The sequence below is a fragment of the Siniperca chuatsi genome, linkage group LG15 (genome assembly GCF_020085105.1).
Source record: "Siniperca chuatsi isolate FFG_IHB_CAS linkage group LG15, ASM2008510v1, whole genome shotgun sequence".
In the NCBI taxonomy this organism is placed as follows: Eukaryota; Metazoa; Chordata; class Actinopteri; order Centrarchiformes; family Sinipercidae; genus Siniperca; species Siniperca chuatsi.
This window is the reverse complement of record NC_058056.1, coordinates 16,808,372-16,826,855: the sequence shown is the minus strand read 5'-3', so window position 1 is coordinate 16,826,855 and position 18,484 is coordinate 16,808,372. Positions and strand designations below refer to the sequence as shown.

General features: G+C 38.4%; 3 protein-coding genes across 5 annotated transcripts; 1 reads left to right on the top strand and 2 right to left on the bottom strand.

The window, feature by feature from the left end:
• Window positions 1–59: 59 nt before the first annotated feature.
• Window positions 60–7,849, bottom strand: LOC122862336 (mitochondrial basic amino acids transporter). Of its 2 annotated transcripts, XM_044167756.1 has the most exons (4): window positions 7,450–7,849; window positions 5,650–5,693; window positions 4,584–4,667; window positions 60–3,235 (listed from the first exon to the last, which is right to left on the bottom strand). In XM_044167756.1, the coding sequence occupies exons 1-4, from the start codon at window positions 7,481–7,483 to the stop codon at window positions 2,465–2,467; spliced, it is 933 nt and encodes a 310-aa protein (XP_044023691.1). In that variant the 5' UTR covers window positions 7,484–7,849; the 3' UTR covers window positions 60–2,464. The 2 variants fall into 2 exon arrangements, with proteins under 2 accessions (XP_044023691.1, XP_044023692.1); XM_044167757.1 differs by lacking the exons at window positions 5,650–5,693; window positions 7,450–7,849 and adding an exon at window positions 4,980–5,023.
• A 966-nt stretch (window positions 7,850–8,815) lies between these two features.
• Window positions 8,816–12,567, top strand: slc25a47b (solute carrier family 25 member 47b). The gene is given in 4 exon segments (XM_044167761.1): window positions 8,816–10,758; window positions 11,185–11,272; window positions 11,275–11,552; window positions 11,555–12,567. Coding segments are annotated over 4 exon segments (594 nt in total). The 5' UTR covers window positions 8,816–10,596; the 3' UTR covers window positions 11,621–12,567.
• Window positions 12,568–13,199: 632 nt separating this feature from the next.
• LOC122862334 (tryptophan--tRNA ligase, cytoplasmic) lies at window positions 13,200–18,454 on the bottom strand. Of its 2 annotated transcripts, none has more exons than XM_044167753.1 (11): window positions 18,217–18,454; window positions 17,739–17,862; window positions 16,500–16,716; window positions 16,215–16,323; window positions 15,796–15,915; window positions 15,475–15,657; window positions 15,063–15,163; window positions 14,488–14,600; window positions 14,221–14,394; window positions 13,978–14,118; window positions 13,200–13,737 (listed from the first exon to the last, which is right to left on the bottom strand). In XM_044167753.1, the coding sequence occupies exons 2-11, from the start codon at window positions 17,850–17,852 to the stop codon at window positions 13,579–13,581; spliced, it is 1,431 nt and encodes a 476-aa protein (XP_044023688.1). In that variant the 5' UTR covers window positions 17,853–17,862; window positions 18,217–18,454; the 3' UTR covers window positions 13,200–13,578. The 2 variants fall into 2 exon arrangements, with proteins under 2 accessions (XP_044023688.1, XP_044023686.1); XM_044167751.1 differs by having other exon boundaries at window positions 17,739–17,866; window positions 18,217–18,452.
• Between the last annotated feature and the right edge of the window lie 30 nt (window positions 18,455–18,484).

The following is an 18,484-nucleotide window of genomic DNA, read 5'->3' as shown; positions in this document are numbered from 1 at the left end:
ATAAATATCTAACATATTGGGGCGATTGCTGTACCAAGAATTGTGTCTTTCAGAAAACATGAGAATAAAATGTAGCTTTTATTTCATCATTCTTTCAGAGAACTACATAATTGTGCATGCTGCTTTGGTGCAAGATATTCTACATAAACAAGTACAGAACACACAGGCAATATTAGACAGTTAAAGCAGCCCTTTTACAAAGATATCGGCAATCATGCATTATCCACCTGTACAGTCAGACAAACCTAGACGAATGTCCATTACAAAATAGAGAACTGAAGTCTTGAAACAGGAAAATACAGGATTGTAATTAAGGTAAATCTAAAGCCTAGTGATTTCACACCTTTATACTTACAGGATGACATGAAAACAAAAAACACCAAATTCACAGTATGTACAATATTATGTCTATTATTTAGTTTGAGACCCTGCAGTCCCAGTCTAACATATACCACTCATCTGATAAGTAACAGCAGCAGCAGTTTAGAACTGCAGATGTAGAAATGAAGATGTGTGCCATCTACACGTAAGGAAAGTAGTAGCTTCAGCTATTTTGATACATGTGTCACCTGCAGTTAGGTGTTACAAGTGCATTTTGGAGCCTGCAGTGTCTGTGTTTGACATGTTAATAGTTTACATTTTAAACCTGTGAAGCATTTGTTAACTCAGTTAGCTGTCAACTGGGTAAAGTACAGAGGTCACATTATGACTGACGTGTGTGCTCTCTGTCCTATAATGGTTAATTCTGAGGGGAAGCAGAGGGGTCCTAACCAGATTTTGTTTGTCCAAGGATTAAAAAAAAAAAAAAAAAAAAAAAAAAAAAAAAAAACTTTGTGTCTGATTTAGAGGCTTTAAGACAACAGAACCATTAGCAGAATAGCAAATAGTTTGGTTCCATCTTTGGCACTGAACATTTGACTTAAATGTGAGCATTACCAAAATCTGTTGTTTTTTGGCAAAATAGTAACCTCGACAAGTGACTTTCCCACAAAAATAACACTTGCATCTGATGGTCAAATGTCTGAAAATGTCAATTGTTATTACAGGTTCATAAATGTTTAGAGAATCATTACCCAAAATAAAAAAATAAAAAAAATAAAATCACATCAGGCATTTCAAGCCACAAGCTGAATTTTATTTCTACTTCCCCCATGTGGAGACTGCTAAACGTTGTGCTTCACATCTACTGACAGGAAGCGGAAGGTTTAAAAATACATTTTGGATTTTAAAAAGCCCACTTTTAACAAGCCATCAGTTTTGCTCGACACTAACAGAATCTTGCATTAGTGGCAAATACAACTATAAAATCTATTGTAAAGTAAAAAATGTAATTCCCAAAAATCTTTTTTAACTGTACATATGCTTAATATCATACCATAAGGTGCTTTTGTTGGACACTACGATGTCCAAGACAAAAAGATTAAAAACTGCATCAGATTTGGTTTTAGACAATGATTGTGTCATTTAATTAAACATTTTTAAAAGGAATTATCACACGTGATTATTTTGTATCTGACTTTTTCTAAACCATGTTTATGTCATACTGCAATGGGCCAATGTCTGAGCCTGTAAGATTTTCATTATGAACTTCAGAATCTAATGCAGATTATTAAAGTAGAGAAAGAACTGAAATAAAAAGATGACAGTTGTAACCTCACACTTGATTAAAACTTCAGACAGCATCCACAACTTCCTCAAATTCCTAGGACTTCTCATAGCAAAGTTTAACCACAGTTGTAACCTCAGAAAAAGAATACAACAATATCCACATAAATGTGCATGTACAAAAAGCGTATACATGCACATTTACATGTACAAGGCTTTCTTTGTATTTGTAACCGTTACGATAAGATGCTGAAATGGTGTGCTCACACCATATGGAGGAAAATAACAAGGACCTTGACCTGGACATGGCGAGATTATGATGGATTGGTTAACCCGCTTAAAATTAATACATTAAATCTTTAAAATCGCATTAATTTCACTGATGGAAGTTTGCACAAAGGAACAGTAAAAACGTTGTAGACTGTTTGGTAATCAATAACTGTCAATGAATGCTCTAGGCATGTCTAATAGTGGAGACTGGTTGTTAATATGAATTCCAAACATAATCCATTTTGACCTGAAGCATTTCTTTGATTCTAAATTTTAGGAACATCTGTAACTGTACAGTAGGCTACAACCTTCAAGCTTCCTAAATTACTTAAAACTCAAAAGAAAATGTGTACAAAACCAAGGACTTAAAAAAAAACAGACCATATTTACAAGTGCAGCTTTTATCTCAAAATATATATTATTTAAATACTACATGTGGTCACTTTGCTGAAGCACCATGGGCAGATGCTCACCTAAGATCAGTACACCTTTCTCATTATGGACACCATAGACCTACATGCATGCAAATTCCATCTATACTCGATAGATTTGCTGTTGACTGTAGTAATGCTCACTGCTGCACAATAGCTTACATGCTGGTTGGCTGTGTCTGTGTCTTCAGAGGCTGCAGCTGGACAGACTGTGGCTCAGAGTCCTCAATGCTACACTCTTCTCCCTCACGCATGTACAATAAAAATAGAGTCACAGTGGCAAATGTGGTTGCATTCACTGGAAATGCGCGGAGCAAAGTGGACGTGAGTCCACGCGAGAACACCCTCCACCCCTCCTTCTGTAAGCTCTGCCTGACACAGTCCATGATGCCATTGTACTGGTTGACACCGCCGACCCCGTCCGCCTGAAGACGCGACTTGATCACATCCACGGGATAGGTAGAGATCCAGGAAGCGATGCCAGACATTCCACCAGCAAACAACAGCTTGGGGATCATGTAAGGGTCTTCTGGCTCACAGCCCAGGGAACGTGTCAACACGTCATAAGCGAGAAAGTACACACCGAAACCAGGCGTCTCACGCAGCAGGGTGGTCACCATGCCGCGATTGATACCTCGGATTCCCTCCTTATTGTAGATTCTCACCAGACAGTCCAGGGAGTTCTTATACAACTTCCTCTTTGACTTCTTCTCTCCAGTCCCTTGCAGCTGCATGCGTGTCTTGGCCAGCTCCATTGGGCAGCAAATGACACACTGGATGGCTCCAGCAGAGGCTCCAGCCAGGAACTGGTTGAGAGGTGTGTCGCGGCCAAGTTTGCGCATGGCGTTGCCCTGGACACCAAAAACTATGGCATTGATGAAGGTCAGGCCCATCATTGGAGAGCCGATGCCTTTGTACAGACCGAGCATCTACAGACACAAAGACAGATTACTGGGACCACTGAGGAAACACCATTGCAGGCAGTTAAGTTTTTGATCATTTGTGCACTTGGGAACAAATTAGTAATTAATTCCTAGAATTTAATCATTTGTACCCTTTAATTATTGAATGACTCCCTTAAAATCACTTAAATTCTTCAAATTAAACTCATTTTGTAGCAGAGGGAATGAAAGTTAATGAATGTTGTGGTCAGTCAAATCAATGAGAGAGGAGCAGTGACAGCCTGCATTAATGACAGGCTAGTAGCTGTGTTTTAATGTAGATGCGTCCTCAAAAAAACTTGATTCATTCTCTAAAATTAATAGCAATCATTACAGTTGTCCTGGTCTCCTCACTACTCTCTGTGTAATGCATTGCAAGATAAAGAAAGTTGTCAGCTTATGGACAATCTAAATAGACATTGTTTTTGTTCTATGAATTAATGTACACAAATATTAATCTGAGGGAACACATTACTATTTTGTGTTCACAAATTAATAATTAATGCACACAAATTGGTGTAACAATACAGTCAACTCACAATTTGGTTTGATTTATGATACAGGGTGCAGAGCACGATAATCTTGAAACATTTGTAAAAAAAAAAAAAAAAAAGCTCCAAAATCCCCTAAAACTATCAAAAAAGATTGTCTTTGTACTGTAAAAATTAACAGTTATTAACAGCAGCTTTGCTTGTATTTCCAGTCACAGTAACAAGAGAGGAACAGCTCTCAGAAAAGTTGAAAATTACGAAACCATACTAATAATGCTAAAACAAAAACATTCAAACAGTGAAATATTCTTCTCTAGTCTGCTGATCCCTTTTAGCCCCAACAATTATAATGTGCCAATATTGACATCTGTCAAATAAATCTATTATGGCAGCTAAATAAACAAAGAGCAGGAAGTAAACTTTCACATTTTAATATTGTAATGTTAAGGGGAATACAATCCAATACCTCCACGTCAAACAGCCATGAGGAATTCACTGAGACTGAGCATACTCCACTTAGCTCAAATGGCACGTTGTCCAAAGCTTTATTTAGCCCATGAAGGAATAAGGTCCTCACTGACCCTGGCTAACAGACACACCACCTCCCCCTTTCACCCCATGTTAGGAACATGCTGGCTGATGCCTGTGTTTAGAGATGGAACTGTAACTGGACACATTTATTAGAGCAGCAGTTACCATTCTCCACATTGGCATAGTAAGCAGCACATGGCGAAAGCTACACACATTACTTATGACATGGCATTTTTTAAATGCAGCCTAAGACAATTTTGATATAAAAAGCAGTAAAACATTGACAGGCAAACACAGAACAAACAGAAGCTTACCGACTCCTGGCGTATGATTGACTGGAAGCAGTGATATGTCCCACGGTACAGAGGTTTGTCTACATTTTGAACTTGAAGCCTCACCTGTGGATGACAGCCCTCATATTAGAATCGTATAACAGAGTGCTAAGGCCAAAGACGGCCGCCACAACAACTATAAACCACATACTGTAATACAGGTTTAATGGGAAACAAGCAGGCAACAGTGCTTTGAAATGGTTCTTTTCGGGGTAAAAAAAAAAAAAAAAGGATGCTTAGGGGGTGCAACATGAGGGAAAATTTACCGAGAATGAAGTTGTACAAAAGAAAATGTCTTCTGCGCTTTTTTCTATTTCTATAGCTCAAGACAAGACATTGGGTGAGAGGGAAAAAAAAAAAGACCTTGACCATACTTACTAGGTCACATTTCCATGGAGAGGTTGTTTATTTCTCTCTCTCATCTACAACACAGTGACACTGCTGCTGTTAAAGACAGCCTCCCCAGACACCGGCTCAAGGAGAAATGACATTGAAAGCAACGCATAAAAGAGCTACAACCAAACCATTCACCATCTCTCTATGTATGTAAGTGGTGGCTGTTCTTAACTTCTTTGTACACTGATAAAAAGCTAAGCATACAAGTAACTATGGATGTGGAACAATACTGCTAACTCGTTTTCTGGACAACAATATAAAGTTATCTCTTTTACAATCTGTTGGAGGTGTTACTCTATACTTTATAGATACTTTTAAGACATAAGACATTTAAGGGGGAATTTTGAAGGCACGTGTATAAAATGATCTGTCTAGAAATAAAGAAATACACATGACAGAAAACATGATCTACATAGATAAAATGAAATTATATGTCTTTAACAGTTCGAAAAATATCTTTGTCCTAATAACATACCTACAGAAATCAGATGGCCCATTCCTCTAGTTCAGTTACCTCATTGTCCTATTGTAGGCTGACTGTGTAACATTAGGTTATCTGGATTTAAATTCAGGCTGCCAACAGAGTGGACTGACTGAATCATGTCATTGCCTAACATGAGTAAATAGTGAAGAGGATGGAAAAGACACCCACCTTCACAGTGTCAAATGGATGTCCGACCAAAACACCAGCAGCGCCTGAAAAACAAGAGACGGGATTTAAAATCATGTTAGAAAATACCAATGAATTAATTATCAGTCATTGTCTTCTTGGCACGCCTAAAGCTATATGGTACGGATACAATGTAACTTAATTATCGATTAATCACAGACGCATTGCAAATACGGTTTAATTTTGGGAAAAGAAAATGGCTTATGATCAGGTGGCTCATCTCGCAACAGCAAACAGCCCGTCCCCCTGAGACTGAGAAAGTAATCAGCTGGTCACTGCACTGTACCCTGTGACCACAGCTTAACGGTGCCCTGTCCTTGACTTATGCCAATGAGCCAAAAAGCCATTGTACAACAGTATTCAATCATCAGAGGTGTCTACTCTTCAAATGTAACACACTCATACTACATTGTAAAAAGACAGCATGTTATTATTGATATGACTATAATTTAAAAATAAGGGAAACTATAATTTCAGTTTCGTAATCAATCATATCCACCCTCCCCACACGTCTGCAACCTTGTCCATGACCTGAAAACTTATGCACACACTCTGCTGGCTTTAACTGATTAACCACTAATACTGGGCACTTCAGTAGAGTCTGTGTACTCGCAGTAAGTGCACTCATGATAGTGATGTCACTGAATTAGAAGCAATCATCAAATGCTGTGTGATGGTTAACCTTACATATCCATTATATGTCATGACTGATATAGTAACGTTGAATATAAACAGTGGAATACAAAAAGCTTTTCAATCAAATTATTCTAATGGTGTTGTAGCACTATTGCAGGGATGTTCATAAAAGTGTATTGCAGTCCTAATGTTCTAGTCTGGAGTTTATGGTTTCAAATTATACATACACCTCCTGTTATTACTTTGGATTGGATGTTTTGGCATACATGAATCAGTGAATGAATAACAAAAATATTGATGAATTTGATGAGCACAAATGAGATTTCTGCACCTGGTATCTAGAAATAAATTACTGCAATTAGCAGTCCTCTTCATGTAAAATGAAGATCTGCTTAATTAAAATGAAAATTCAACCCCAGTCTCTCAATTTACAGTAAAGGCAAAAAAAACTTAGACCAGATCTCTGGACAAAACCTTTATCACATCAGGGCCTGTGCTCTAAAGTGAGACTATCTGGGGTACTGAAGTCCATGAAGACCTGGCATTGGGAAAAGACAAAACAGCTGACAAGACTCCCAAGGGTTTAGGGTGAGGCTTCACAGGCCCACCTCCACTCAAACAGAAACTCAGCTGACTTTCGGTATCCTTTTTCTCTAGAGGGTTACTCCCTAGGAATGGTGAGAGTTATTTCACAATGCAGGATGGAGGAGAGATAACAATCCTGAGAAAAGATGACTCCAATAATTGTAGTAATGTTTTGACACTATAAAACGAAACTGCCCCCCACCTTCATTTTCATTTTCGGTTAGCTGGACGTGTGTAAATTGAATTTCCACGAAGCTATTTCCTTAATGGCAACACAGATTCCCTGCGTGTGAGTTACAGGTATGGAATGTAACTTCACGAACTTGGGGGATTTCCACGTTTAGGAAAAAACACCTTGGATTTTGAGTCTCTATTTTGTCATTCTTGTTTGTTTATAATGTTTCTCATACGTGGCAGCTGGGGACAAATCACTAACTTTGCAGCTTGAGCTGTCCACGCGTTGCTTGACGACGGAAAAAAAGGAAAGTATGCAAATGCTAATCGTTAGCTTCAACTTATTTACCTGGCTAACGTGGCTAGCTAACGTCAATACTTACTTACCTCCTATGCAACCCGCAGCGAAGTCCAATGCCATTCCCTCAAAAGTCTAACGGCCGGAATTTGTCAAGCTAAGCTTCACAAGCTCTTGGTAACTACTTTGTTATAATTGTTGTCTGGAACCTGTCTGAACTTGGGTATGTCCGGCTTGGTGTTCAGCCAAGCTGGTTAGCTCTTTCCGAAATGTGGGTTTCAGACGTTGCTGATGCTGAGCAAACGGAAGATAACGATTTCCTCCAGCTAATGTCAACCACACGGACTCTGAGCCTGGTGCCTGGTGCCTGGCTGAAACTGTGACTGTGATTTGTCCTCACTCTCACTACCACAAATGCTGCTCTTTCATGCCAAACCTTTTCTATTTCTGTACGGCAGGTGGAGGCGGGGCGGGGTTCAAAGTAAAGAAGAAGCGTATTTGCCCTTTTTTAAGGTGGCCCAATCAGATTACTTGGAAGTAGACAACTCCCCTAGCGTGTACTGTCCGCCCCTCACACCCATTGGCTGCTGCCGGGTGGAGCAGCAGTGGAGAGTTTGAAACTATCACTGCTGGTCGTCCCCACCGTCAAAATCAACAGCGTTATCGTGGGGGTCGTCATCAGCTTGCATGAGTCTCCAACTAGGCAATGGTGGAGGAAGTATTCAGATCCTTTACTTAACTACTTAGTACTAATACCACACTGTAAAAATACCCTGTTACAAAGTCCTGCATTGAAAATGTTACTTAAAAGCATTTAAGTATAGTCAGGAAAATGTACTAAGAGTATTATAAATAAAAGTACTAAAAATACTAAAACTATCCCCTGTGACTTATACTAATATATGTTATAGCATTAGATTACTGTAACTTGTGCATTTGTGTAAAAGCAGCATTTTACTGTTGTAGTTGGTTGAGGTGGAGCTCATTTTGAACTCTTTTGTATTGGACTGTAACTAATGATTATTTTCATTATGTAATCTGCTGCACTTTCTTGTGATGAGGGAGGTGCAGCCAGAAAACAATAGGCCTGATTACTGGGCCATCATGGAAACAAAAGAAGGTTAGTTTCAGGTGAAACTAGGCAGGGTAAACAGCATACACTCAGGAAGACTCCTCCCTGAGGGCAGGGCTTAAGCAACACAGAGTAGCTCAAATTTCTGAGTTCTCAGACCATTTTCACAATTGAGAATGACTTCCGGATGGGAGCCGAAACGTCTTGATTCTGAAAACATTGTCCAGATGACTACGACTGAAACCTTTTCTACAATGGAACACTCCTGGACGAATGAGGGACTACACTGTCTTATTCCTATGTTTTGTATGCAAAATTTTTTTTATTGTAAATTAACTAGTAACTAAAGTTGTCAAATAATTGTATTGAAGTAAAAAGTACAATATTTCCCTCTGAAATGTAGCGGAGTAGAAGTAGAAAGGGCATGAAAAGAAGTAAAGTACAAATACCACCATAGACTGTATATGTGAGTACCACCGCTGCAACTAGGATACTTCAACAGGGTGATTAGGAAGCCATGTACAGTGTATTGTGCCAAGTTGAGGATATAGCATCAGACACCTGTGCAGTGTGGTGCAATATAATAAAACAGCCCTGCAACAGATATCTGAAGTCCCTCTATGGTCATTTTGAGTGCATAGTTTGTAGTATGTAATGGCTGTAAAGCATGCTCTCTCTCCTCCATATACATTATAGAGACAAAACAATTAAGGAATCTAAAACTGGATTACTAGCTAGGAAAAGAGGGCAATTGCCTCAGGGATAATCCCAGCACTCCAGGGGCCCCGAAGGCTCCACTCTTACTGTGTGTCACCTGTTTAGAGCTAATTAAATTGAAAATGTATTATTATTAATATTCACCACTTACACACACTAAATTACATACAGCAATAAGGGCCTTAAGTGCATGGGTCCTGTCATGTCTAAATCTAGCTTTAAGGCCTTCATTAATTCAGTTTTGTTCCATATTCCTAAATGAATGTGATGAATTAAATTGCCACACAGCAAATCAAAGTTTTTCTATACTAGAAAAACTGTACACAAAGCTCAGAGAGTGGGAGGGATGGGGGGCCTCCTCACAGGTTAATCCACCCATGAATCTAATACAAAACCAAAAATAAGTATATGTGTTCATCATTAAAGTGTATTATATACAAGTATAATATGATATTGTTTAAAATACATTTGACTTATTTCCACTTTAGATGTTGGTCCATTAGGCTCTTTGGGACACCAATAACTGGGAACACAAAACGTTAATTTCAAAAACGGTTGTTTCGACACCAAAGTGTAATAATACAACACCACATGCATGTGCACACCCCTTGTTTTGATGTTTTAGATCATGTCATGGGGCCGTAATACAGCCAGCTTTGGAGCTCTGTGAGAGCTCATTTACACTAACTTTTAACTTGAAAACGTGAAAAAACGTTTGTTAGACATTTTCAGACTCTACAAATTATATACTGACAATGGGTGCATATGAGGTGGTAATTTGGGGTATTTAGTAACAGTGAGTTGGTTGCTAGCAAAGCATAAGAAGAAGGGATCTTATTGCTGGATCTGCAGGAGGTATGATAACATTTTTAAAGGTTGAACTTTGGCTAAAGGAAATGACAATTTAATGTTTTTCATTTTTTACAGCTTATATTTGTGTTGTTGGCTGACTTGTACTGTCAGGCTGTGTGTTTATCATCTGATCTGACGCTTGTGTTTGCAGGAGCATCTGGTGTTGTAGTTGGGTACCCTTTTGACACTGTAAAGGTATAGCTGAATACACACAGTCCTTACTGCTGCTTGATGACTCATGCGTCTTAGAAATTTGACATTCAATGGACCATCTTTTTCTCCTTTATAAACTCTTTGGTGAACATTCAAAGCATGCACAGAGGAATTTGACATTGTATCCGTTCAACATAGAAGAATGAGGGGTTGAGTGCCTTAAACTGTCACATATGGTCAGTGACACTTGCTTTTTCACTTCTGCAGCATAGTTTGAACTTTGTGTGTCTATAGTATTGACAAACAGTAATCATGGTGAACTCTGCCTGCAATCCCACCACCTACCCACATAAACACACATCTGGAACACTATCATCCAATTATTATTGAGCTCGCTGTGCTTAAGCCTGTCTTCTCTTAGGTGTATGGTTTCTACAAGGCCATGGCGATGCCAGTCACAGCTGAGTCCCTCAGCGTCTCTGTGGCGTTCGGGACCTAAAGGAATGCCCTTCAGTATCTCTGTAAACTTTGGCATTGGAGCGCTGATGCCGGGCCTGCCAAGCGTGACGTCTTCCTCTCAGGCCTGACTGGAGGAATTGCACAGGTGCTTTAAAAAAAAAAAAAGTATTTATTGAACTGAATATACGATAACACTGTCACACTGATGTCTTATATTGAGTAGCAGCTGAGAATAATTCAAATGTTTCTTAAACACGACATTTGCACACATGTATTTAGTGTTTTCTTTTGAAGCACGTCTCACGTGAAGCAAACACATTTAAGTTTTTACAGCCCTTAAGAGACTTTTACACGTCCACCCTTTGAATGACTGAAGGCTAATTTCCAACACACAAAACAACCAAAGCAAAGAGGCCAAAACCTGTCTAGTGTCATTGATGTATTCTGTTTTTTAAATCCTGGAACAATGTTGACATGCACTGTTATGCTGACTTGTAGGAGTTTAAAATTTCAGATGGAATCCATATCTTTAATTGTCAAATACTCCAACAGCGTCATTTATTTTTCTCAGGTTTTATTGGTGTCCACAGCTGACATGGTGAAGGTGCGTCTGCAGTGTCAGAGGGTTGCCTATTCGAAATTCACAGCAGAAGCCCCAGAACCTGGTTGGCTCTGAGAGATGGACCCTTCTTTGCCAGCTTTCTTTCTACTTCTCATATCATCTGTGAACAGCTGTCGACCCCGGGACAGAGCCAACCAGTTCAATCCAAACACAACTTACCTGTAAATTATATGAGCCTGATCAAAGCTCGTCTCCAGATGGACTGGATTGGTGAGCGAAGGTACCGAGGCTTTTTCCACTGTATCGCAGATAGAGTACGCCCTGAGGGGCTTAGTGTCTTCCTAAAGGGCCTGAGTCTCAACTGCATGCAAGCCTTCCCCCGTCTACATGGGCAGTCTTCTCCGTGTATGAAATAGTGATGCACTTGCTCAAACACTCGACTTAACTCTACCTACAACTTTTTTGTCTCCCCCTCCTCCTTTATGATAAAAGTGGATCACGCCAGAACTGTCTTACTTTTCACCTTTGCATGAGGTAATTCTCTCATAGTTTGACAGGGGACATGTGAAAGAAAGGATACTGAAAAATTAAAATAATGCCGGAATTAAATATTTTTCTGTAAAGCTCTGCTTTATTTTATATTTTAATATTTATGTATAAAGTATGTATTTAAGTAAGCGATATTATTATACAGAAAATTATCTGGGGCTGTAGGTGTGGAGTATAAAACTGATGCTGACAATGTTTCTGTTTTTGCAGTGGTTTTCAGGCATCTTAAGTACTTGTTTAAAGTGATATAAAACAGGTTTCAGTGTTAATGTGCATAAGTTTCACTTTTTAGGGAGTTGTCCTTCCCGTAAAACAGCACATTCTTCTCACTGCATTTTACTGTATCAGTACTGAAAAATCTGAAATAGACCAGGATTTGCACTCTTTGCAGTAACATTGTGCTGTATATGTTAATAATTAATTATGCAAATTATTTCAGTTATTCAATTATAATTAATTCTTTATTCATTAATTAATTTTTTGCAGAGAACACCTGGGCAAAATGTCATGTTTTAGAAATGGCATGTTTTCACAAATTTCCCTTTGAGTGGTTATACTGTGAAGAAGTTGATATGACTGCTCCCCGTCTTGAGAACCCCTCCCGAGTCCAGCAGCAGCAGATAAAAACGTCCATGTTTTGCTCAGTATTATTTTTGAAACCTATCTCTATAAAAAATTACGTTTATCTTTATTATGACCTTTCAGTTTTATTTGCAAATTCTCGCACCCACCTCCATGTTACTGACATATACAGTACGTTAATACTGTGTCCTACTTGGCTGCATTATCATCATTAAAGGACCAATAATATATTGTTTTATCTGAAATTATTGGTATATTCAATATATGCAATCCTAGCACCCTGAAACTGAAGCAGCTAAATGGAATTCAGCCATTGTTCATTTTTACCTATGCTTTTCCTACTGTAACATGTCTTTTGTGAAAAAGGCCTACAGCATAGTTATTATATCACAAAATGCCAATCTTGATATGTTGGGGTCGGATATTATGGGAAACATTTATACTTTTACTGTGTGACCATAGAAATAATAAAATAATATTATATGCATGTACAATGTGGCACTTACATTAAATAAAATACATATTATCCATATGGAACTTAATTTTCACATAAAACGTGTTTTCAAAAGATATGGTTTTTGTTGTTCAAGTACAGTTTAATGTTTAGTCAAGTCCCTTTTGCTGATAACAAACACATTTGCTTTAGTTCCCTTGAGTAAGACACTGATGGCCTACTTATTGGTATGCGCTCAAACTCCTTAGAGATTAACGTCTCATAATATATTTCCTATTATCTCTTAACACTATATACAGCACATATGATGCTTTTCATAATTTCAAAGTGATAGTTATTGTTCAGAAAGCTATTTTTATCAAGTAAAATAAGACTTCTTAACCAACATTTTTCAGTGGTTGTTGTTGTTGTTGGTCACTAAGCAGATTTTGCAACAATATACATTTGTCTTCTGCTTTAATCATCATTCATTCATCCTGAACTGATTTCAGGGCGAGGAGTAGGGCTCATGTGACATTTCAGCAGCGCTGCAAACACAAACACTTGAAGACATATGAAGATAAATGTGTACATTTGGTGCAGCATGACAATTAGCATGAAGGTGTGGGCAATGCCATGCTTGGTTTGACACAGAGAAGCACATCATCATCATCCAGTAATTTACATACAAAATTTTCTCCAGTCCGGATGCAAACTGTATGAGAAAATGTCCCTCTTCCCATTACAATATGTTTAAATGGAAAATTGGATTAATGATTTGTTCTTCTCACTGAAAATAATGACATGATGAACCTTGACATCTCAGGTGCTCAAGCAGGCTATAAGTTAAAATTTAAAGATCTGGGTGTCATGAACTGCTTGACTGTCTCATCTGTGACTTGTTTGCGTCGCTCTTGATGCTGGGAAATCATGGGCTGCAGAGTCTCAATCAAAATCTTCTTCAGTTCTCCTGTTAGGAGAGCTCCACTTGCGTAGTCCTGTAGACAGGAGATTGAACGAGAGAGGGTGGATGGGAGGGAAGTGTAGAAAGGAAGTTGAAGAGGAGGATGAGAGAACAGAGAAGAATGACAAACAAGATAAAGATACAGAAAGCAGAATGAAAGTCAAAGTCATAGAGAGAGTAAGGAAAACAAAACACAGTGAAGAATGGGATTAGCAAAAGAAATAAAGTTTAGAAGGAAGCTATCATTTGTTTTCTCTGTTCTCCACACCCTCACCTGTCTGATCTTCTCCAGCTGTTCATCATCCTCCAGGAAGAAGGTCAAGTACATGAACGAGACATCTATGTCTGGGTTTCCACCATACTTCCTGTGCTCTTCCACTGTATCTTTTCCTCCAGAAAATGCATGTTTGTTGATCTGTGAGCAATGGTTCCATAGGTCACACCAGTCAGTCAGCAATCATAGGCATTATAAATCTGACTAGTGACTATTGATAGTATTAACTAGTAATAGCAGCACCTTGTTTTTGATCTGCTTGGGTGTGTCAGTGAGGAAGATAGAGGAGTTGGCATCACTGGCGCTCATCTTGGTCTGCGCACCCTGCAGGGCTGGGAAGAAGGTGGAGTGCAGCAGGGCGGGTTTGGGATAGCCGATCCTTGGAGCGACATCACGGGTCATCCTGAAGTAGGGATCCTGGATGAGCGAGAGGATAGATACAAATACGTCATTGTAAAATATGACGCTAGTATGTAGTATTATTATCTATTACTGTATTGCTGTCTTGACCTGGTCTATGGCGCAGGGGATGAGACACTGTATATCCTTTCTGCTTCCGAAGATCTGTGGGAAAGAGTTACTGAAGGACGGGGCTGCCTGGATGGCTGGGAAGCTGATCTTTCCTGGATGGATAAAAAATAATAAATACCATAAAGAACCAAAGTATTCATACAATTACATATCAGAATCAGGAAATAGTGCAATAAAACCAACAAACACAGGATTACACTGAAGTATCTTGTACATTAAAACATTTCATATGAAAACATAAGTAGTTTTTCAGCTGCTTGAGTATGAAAGCAATTTGAAAACATCACTTTCTACTCTGGCAGCCAGTTATGAGCATATGGCTTTTTAATATTTTTCAAAGTAAAGCATTAATTAAAAGAGAATGAATCAGTTACCAAAAAGCAGCACATTGCACTCTAATATGGGAAGTATGGGGCAAAAGAATGGAAACTGCTTTTCCTGCATTAAACACTTAATTTCATGTTTCTTCCTCTTTCCAAAGTATTGTGAGTAGATTCAATGATTGCTCAAAGACTGTTCTTTTTTTACCATTAAAGCTTTTTCAGTTGTCTTACCGATGCAGTCACTGTCTGTAAAGCCAAAGATGCCTTTGACCTGGTTGAATGTCACATGCTTCTGAATCTTTACCACATTCCTGTAGAATTCAGGGGATGCACTGCAGAAAGAAATGTTGGAATTAACACATAAGTATTTCAACTGTTTTATTGTATTTTGCATGTAAACTAAACAGATGGACCAAGGTACATTAGTATGCAGAGGTATAAAGGGATGAAATTAACACATTAAAAAACAAAACAATTCAGACTAAAATAAGAAATTTCTACGCTGACTCAGGTTATATGAACAAATATGGTGATTTTTCCCCTAATAAATACAGCAGGGCTTCTATGCATCCTAGGAAGCCTCAGCAGTAAAGTCTGCCAGATAAGAATATAAAGATTTTTTTTATTTTTTATCATATTTTACCCCATGTAGTCGAGGTCAGAGAAGATGAAGGTCTTGTTGACGTCAAAGCCACAAGCAATGATGTCCTTGGCATTTTCCACAGCGAAGCGGTGGCAGTCTTCCAGTGTTAGATCTTTCCACAGGTACTTCTCATCATCAGTCAACTGGATCACCAAGGGGATGTCAAATACATCCTGCAACCATCTGCAACGTGTAAGTAAGTTTCAATTATAATTGGTAAAATCTAAAAGTAGTGTGATGGCACCTTATTGATTTAACACTTACACCTGCCTTTAGTTAGACAGCTCTTTGGTATTAATACATTATAGAGGGAGAACTCACTTAGTGAAGATGAAGGGGATGAGGTGACCAACGTGCATGGCCTCTGAGGACGGACCTCTGCCAGTGTAAAGGTAGAAGGACTTGTGCTTCTCATACGCATTCAGTACCTGATACATATCTCTGCCAGAAACAGTGGTAAGAGGAAAGTGATTTATTGATGTGTCATTCCCACATAAACTCTAACCTTTGCACCACCATCCATTTTACTTAATAGGGAAATCTAAATGATGATGGCTAGATCAAAGGTTCAGAGTAGATTTTTTGTTTTCTTCCTTAAGTTTCAGAATTACTGAATGACTACAAATGACGTGCCACACAATATTTTATCAAACACCCATACACTAGAAGTCAAGACTTAGGAACTATAAAACATGAAGAGGTCACACTGATGAAATATTTTCAGTTTCTAAAATGCCGACCTGTGTGAGAAGAAGATTCCTCTTCGTAGAAAATGGTGAGGTTTCTGTCCCGTGACTTTTTCTATTCTGTCCACTAGTTCCTTGTCAATTTTATTGCTGCCAAATCTCACTAAGGAAAGACATGACACAATGTGAATTATTAATATGTACAGCTTAAATGACATATTTCCCTTAAATTATCCCCATGGTTATAAATATATCACTGACATTCATATTTGAACAAAAACTAAAAATATATGTTTGCCATAGAACTTCAGCTCTTCAAGCAAAGGCCACACTTCTTACCTATGAGTTTGTCGTAATCCACTCCCTTGGCGCTGGTGGTGGAAACGTTCCATGGGTCAACTGTGTCTTCATCATCAGCGCCATCTGCTGCTGGCCCGTTGTCAGGGGCAACAGAGTTTTCTGAAGGCGGACAGCCTGCTTTGTAATCCTGACCTGTCACCTGTTTGTAGTCCACTTTCAACTTTAGCAGCGACTGGATGGCAGCATCAATTTCAGCCTGGGGAACCCAAACACTGCTGTCAGATAACACACACATCAAGTGGCACTATAAAAACTATTCTCATTATATTTTAAAGGGTCAGTTCACCCAAATTACATGCAGGTAGTTTTGGTTTTAGATGGCATATCTGTTTCTGAGATTTCTGCGTCCCCCTAGTACAATGGAGGTGAATAGAATTTCATTTGCAGCGCTCACAACATTAAAAAATTATATTTAAAAAAATTCAATAGCTATGTGTCTTTCCAGAAACAATGCCCAGGTTACTGTGGATAATCCACAAACCTCACTATGGAAGGTTTTCAATGGAACTACTTTCTACCAGAGAAATTATTCCTATGAAAACTGTTGACAGCGTGTTCTGTGGATTATCCAGAGTAAAGGGACACTGTTTTGAAATAAACATTTTTTGATGTCACTTTTTAGTGCTGTAAACTAGGTGTGGTCTATATAGATATCACAGTGTATGTAACTATATAAATGATATTGATATATATTATTATATAATACATTTTCTGGAAAATCAATTGACAAATTATTAATGGGTAAAATAACAGACTGGAATGTCTGTTTTTAACTAATCCAGTCAATTAAATACCTAACAAATAAAAGTACATAAATCATATACAAATCTAATCTGACCATAAAACAGACCAGCTCACTGATTTACAACATTGCTCACAATGGTCTAATACACCCAGAGTTATTAAAAGGGATAGCTACCATGGTTTAAACAGTATGCCAAAATCTCTGATGGCACACAAATTTATATTGCTTCATGGTATATATTGTCATACTGCACACCTCTACTGTGAGCCCTCCAAACGAAATTCATCACATTGTATTGGGGTAGTAGCAGAAATCTCAAAACCTGGGCAATTAAATCCAAACCTATCTGTAAGGATAAATACCACTGGCAGTAAGTGAGAAAATATATTTTTTAATTCAGGTTAACCAACCCTTTAATAACCAACCCATAGAGTCGAATCACTGTTTTTACATGGTAGTTTACAAGCACTTACTTTTTCAGCTTTAGCTGTTTTCAGGGCCCTGACTTTGTCTCCTTGTGCTGTCAGTTTCTCGTAGAGCTCCATTGGACTCTTGGCTCCTTCCCCGTCTCCCCGACAGTCTGTCATCTTCTTCCCACTGGCTAGGTAATAGTAAGGTAATAATAATAGAAGACGTTAAAAGTAATTACTGACCAATTATATAACATACACGAAAGTTACATGTTCTAAATAGACTTTAATATGAGGTTAACAGAATTACTGGGACTTTATCTGCTCTAGCATTACTGCATCTCCTTCCACAGCAGCTGAGAAGACTCCCATATGTGAACATACCACAGCTAACTTGGTAGAGCTATTGAGCTAGCTAATCGTCAGATACTACCCCTAGATCTACCTCACGCTGCCGTGTTTCATAAATGATAAAAAATATTGAAATTGCATTAAATAACTGAGTAGCTGAGGTAATCATGATTAAATACAGCCAGCATACCGTACAGTATTCCTCAAACACAGCTGACAGCTCGCTCATTCAACTTGCATCAGCCTGTGTGAGAGTTTGGACCAAATTCTTCCCAGGCAAATAGGATTGTTCAAAAGTTCCGCTATTGATTTATCAGTGAAAAAGTGCCATCTTTGACACTCTGTTATTTACATTTAATACGCAGAAAGTTTTCTATATTTTTTCAGCTTAATTTCACAGGAAACCAACGACTTAAACTCAATGTAAATACATTTAACACGATACATATCGGAGGAGT

What these genes read in the sequence shown, in the direction of transcription:
- LOC122862336 (XM_044167756.1), bottom strand. Translation starts at nt 7,483, where the DNA reads ATGGCATTGGACTTCGCTGCGGGTTGCATAGGAG. An exon ending in CGCTGCGGGTTGCATAGGAG is followed by an intron (nt 5,694 to 7,449) that starts GTAAGTAAGTAT and finishes CTTGTTTTTCAG; the next exon opens with GCGCTGCTGGTGTTTTGGTC. An exon ending in ATCCATTTGACACTGTGAAG is followed by an intron (nt 4,668 to 5,649) that starts GTGGGTGTCTTT and finishes TGTCATCCACAG; the next exon opens with GTGAGGCTTCAAGTTCAAAA.
- LOC122862334 (XM_044167753.1), bottom strand. Translation starts at nt 17,852, where the DNA reads ATGACAGACTGTCGGGGAGACGGGGAAGGAGCCAAGAGTCCAATGGAG. An exon ending in GGAATCTTCTTCTCACACAG is followed by an intron (nt 15,916 to 16,214) that starts GTCGGCATTTTA and finishes TGTTTCTGGCAG; the next exon opens with AGATATGTATCAGGTACTGA. An exon ending in TCTGACCTCGACTACATGGG is followed by an intron (nt 15,164 to 15,474) that starts GTAAAATATGAT and finishes TTCTTTCTGCAG; the next exon opens with TGCATCCCCTGAATTCTACA.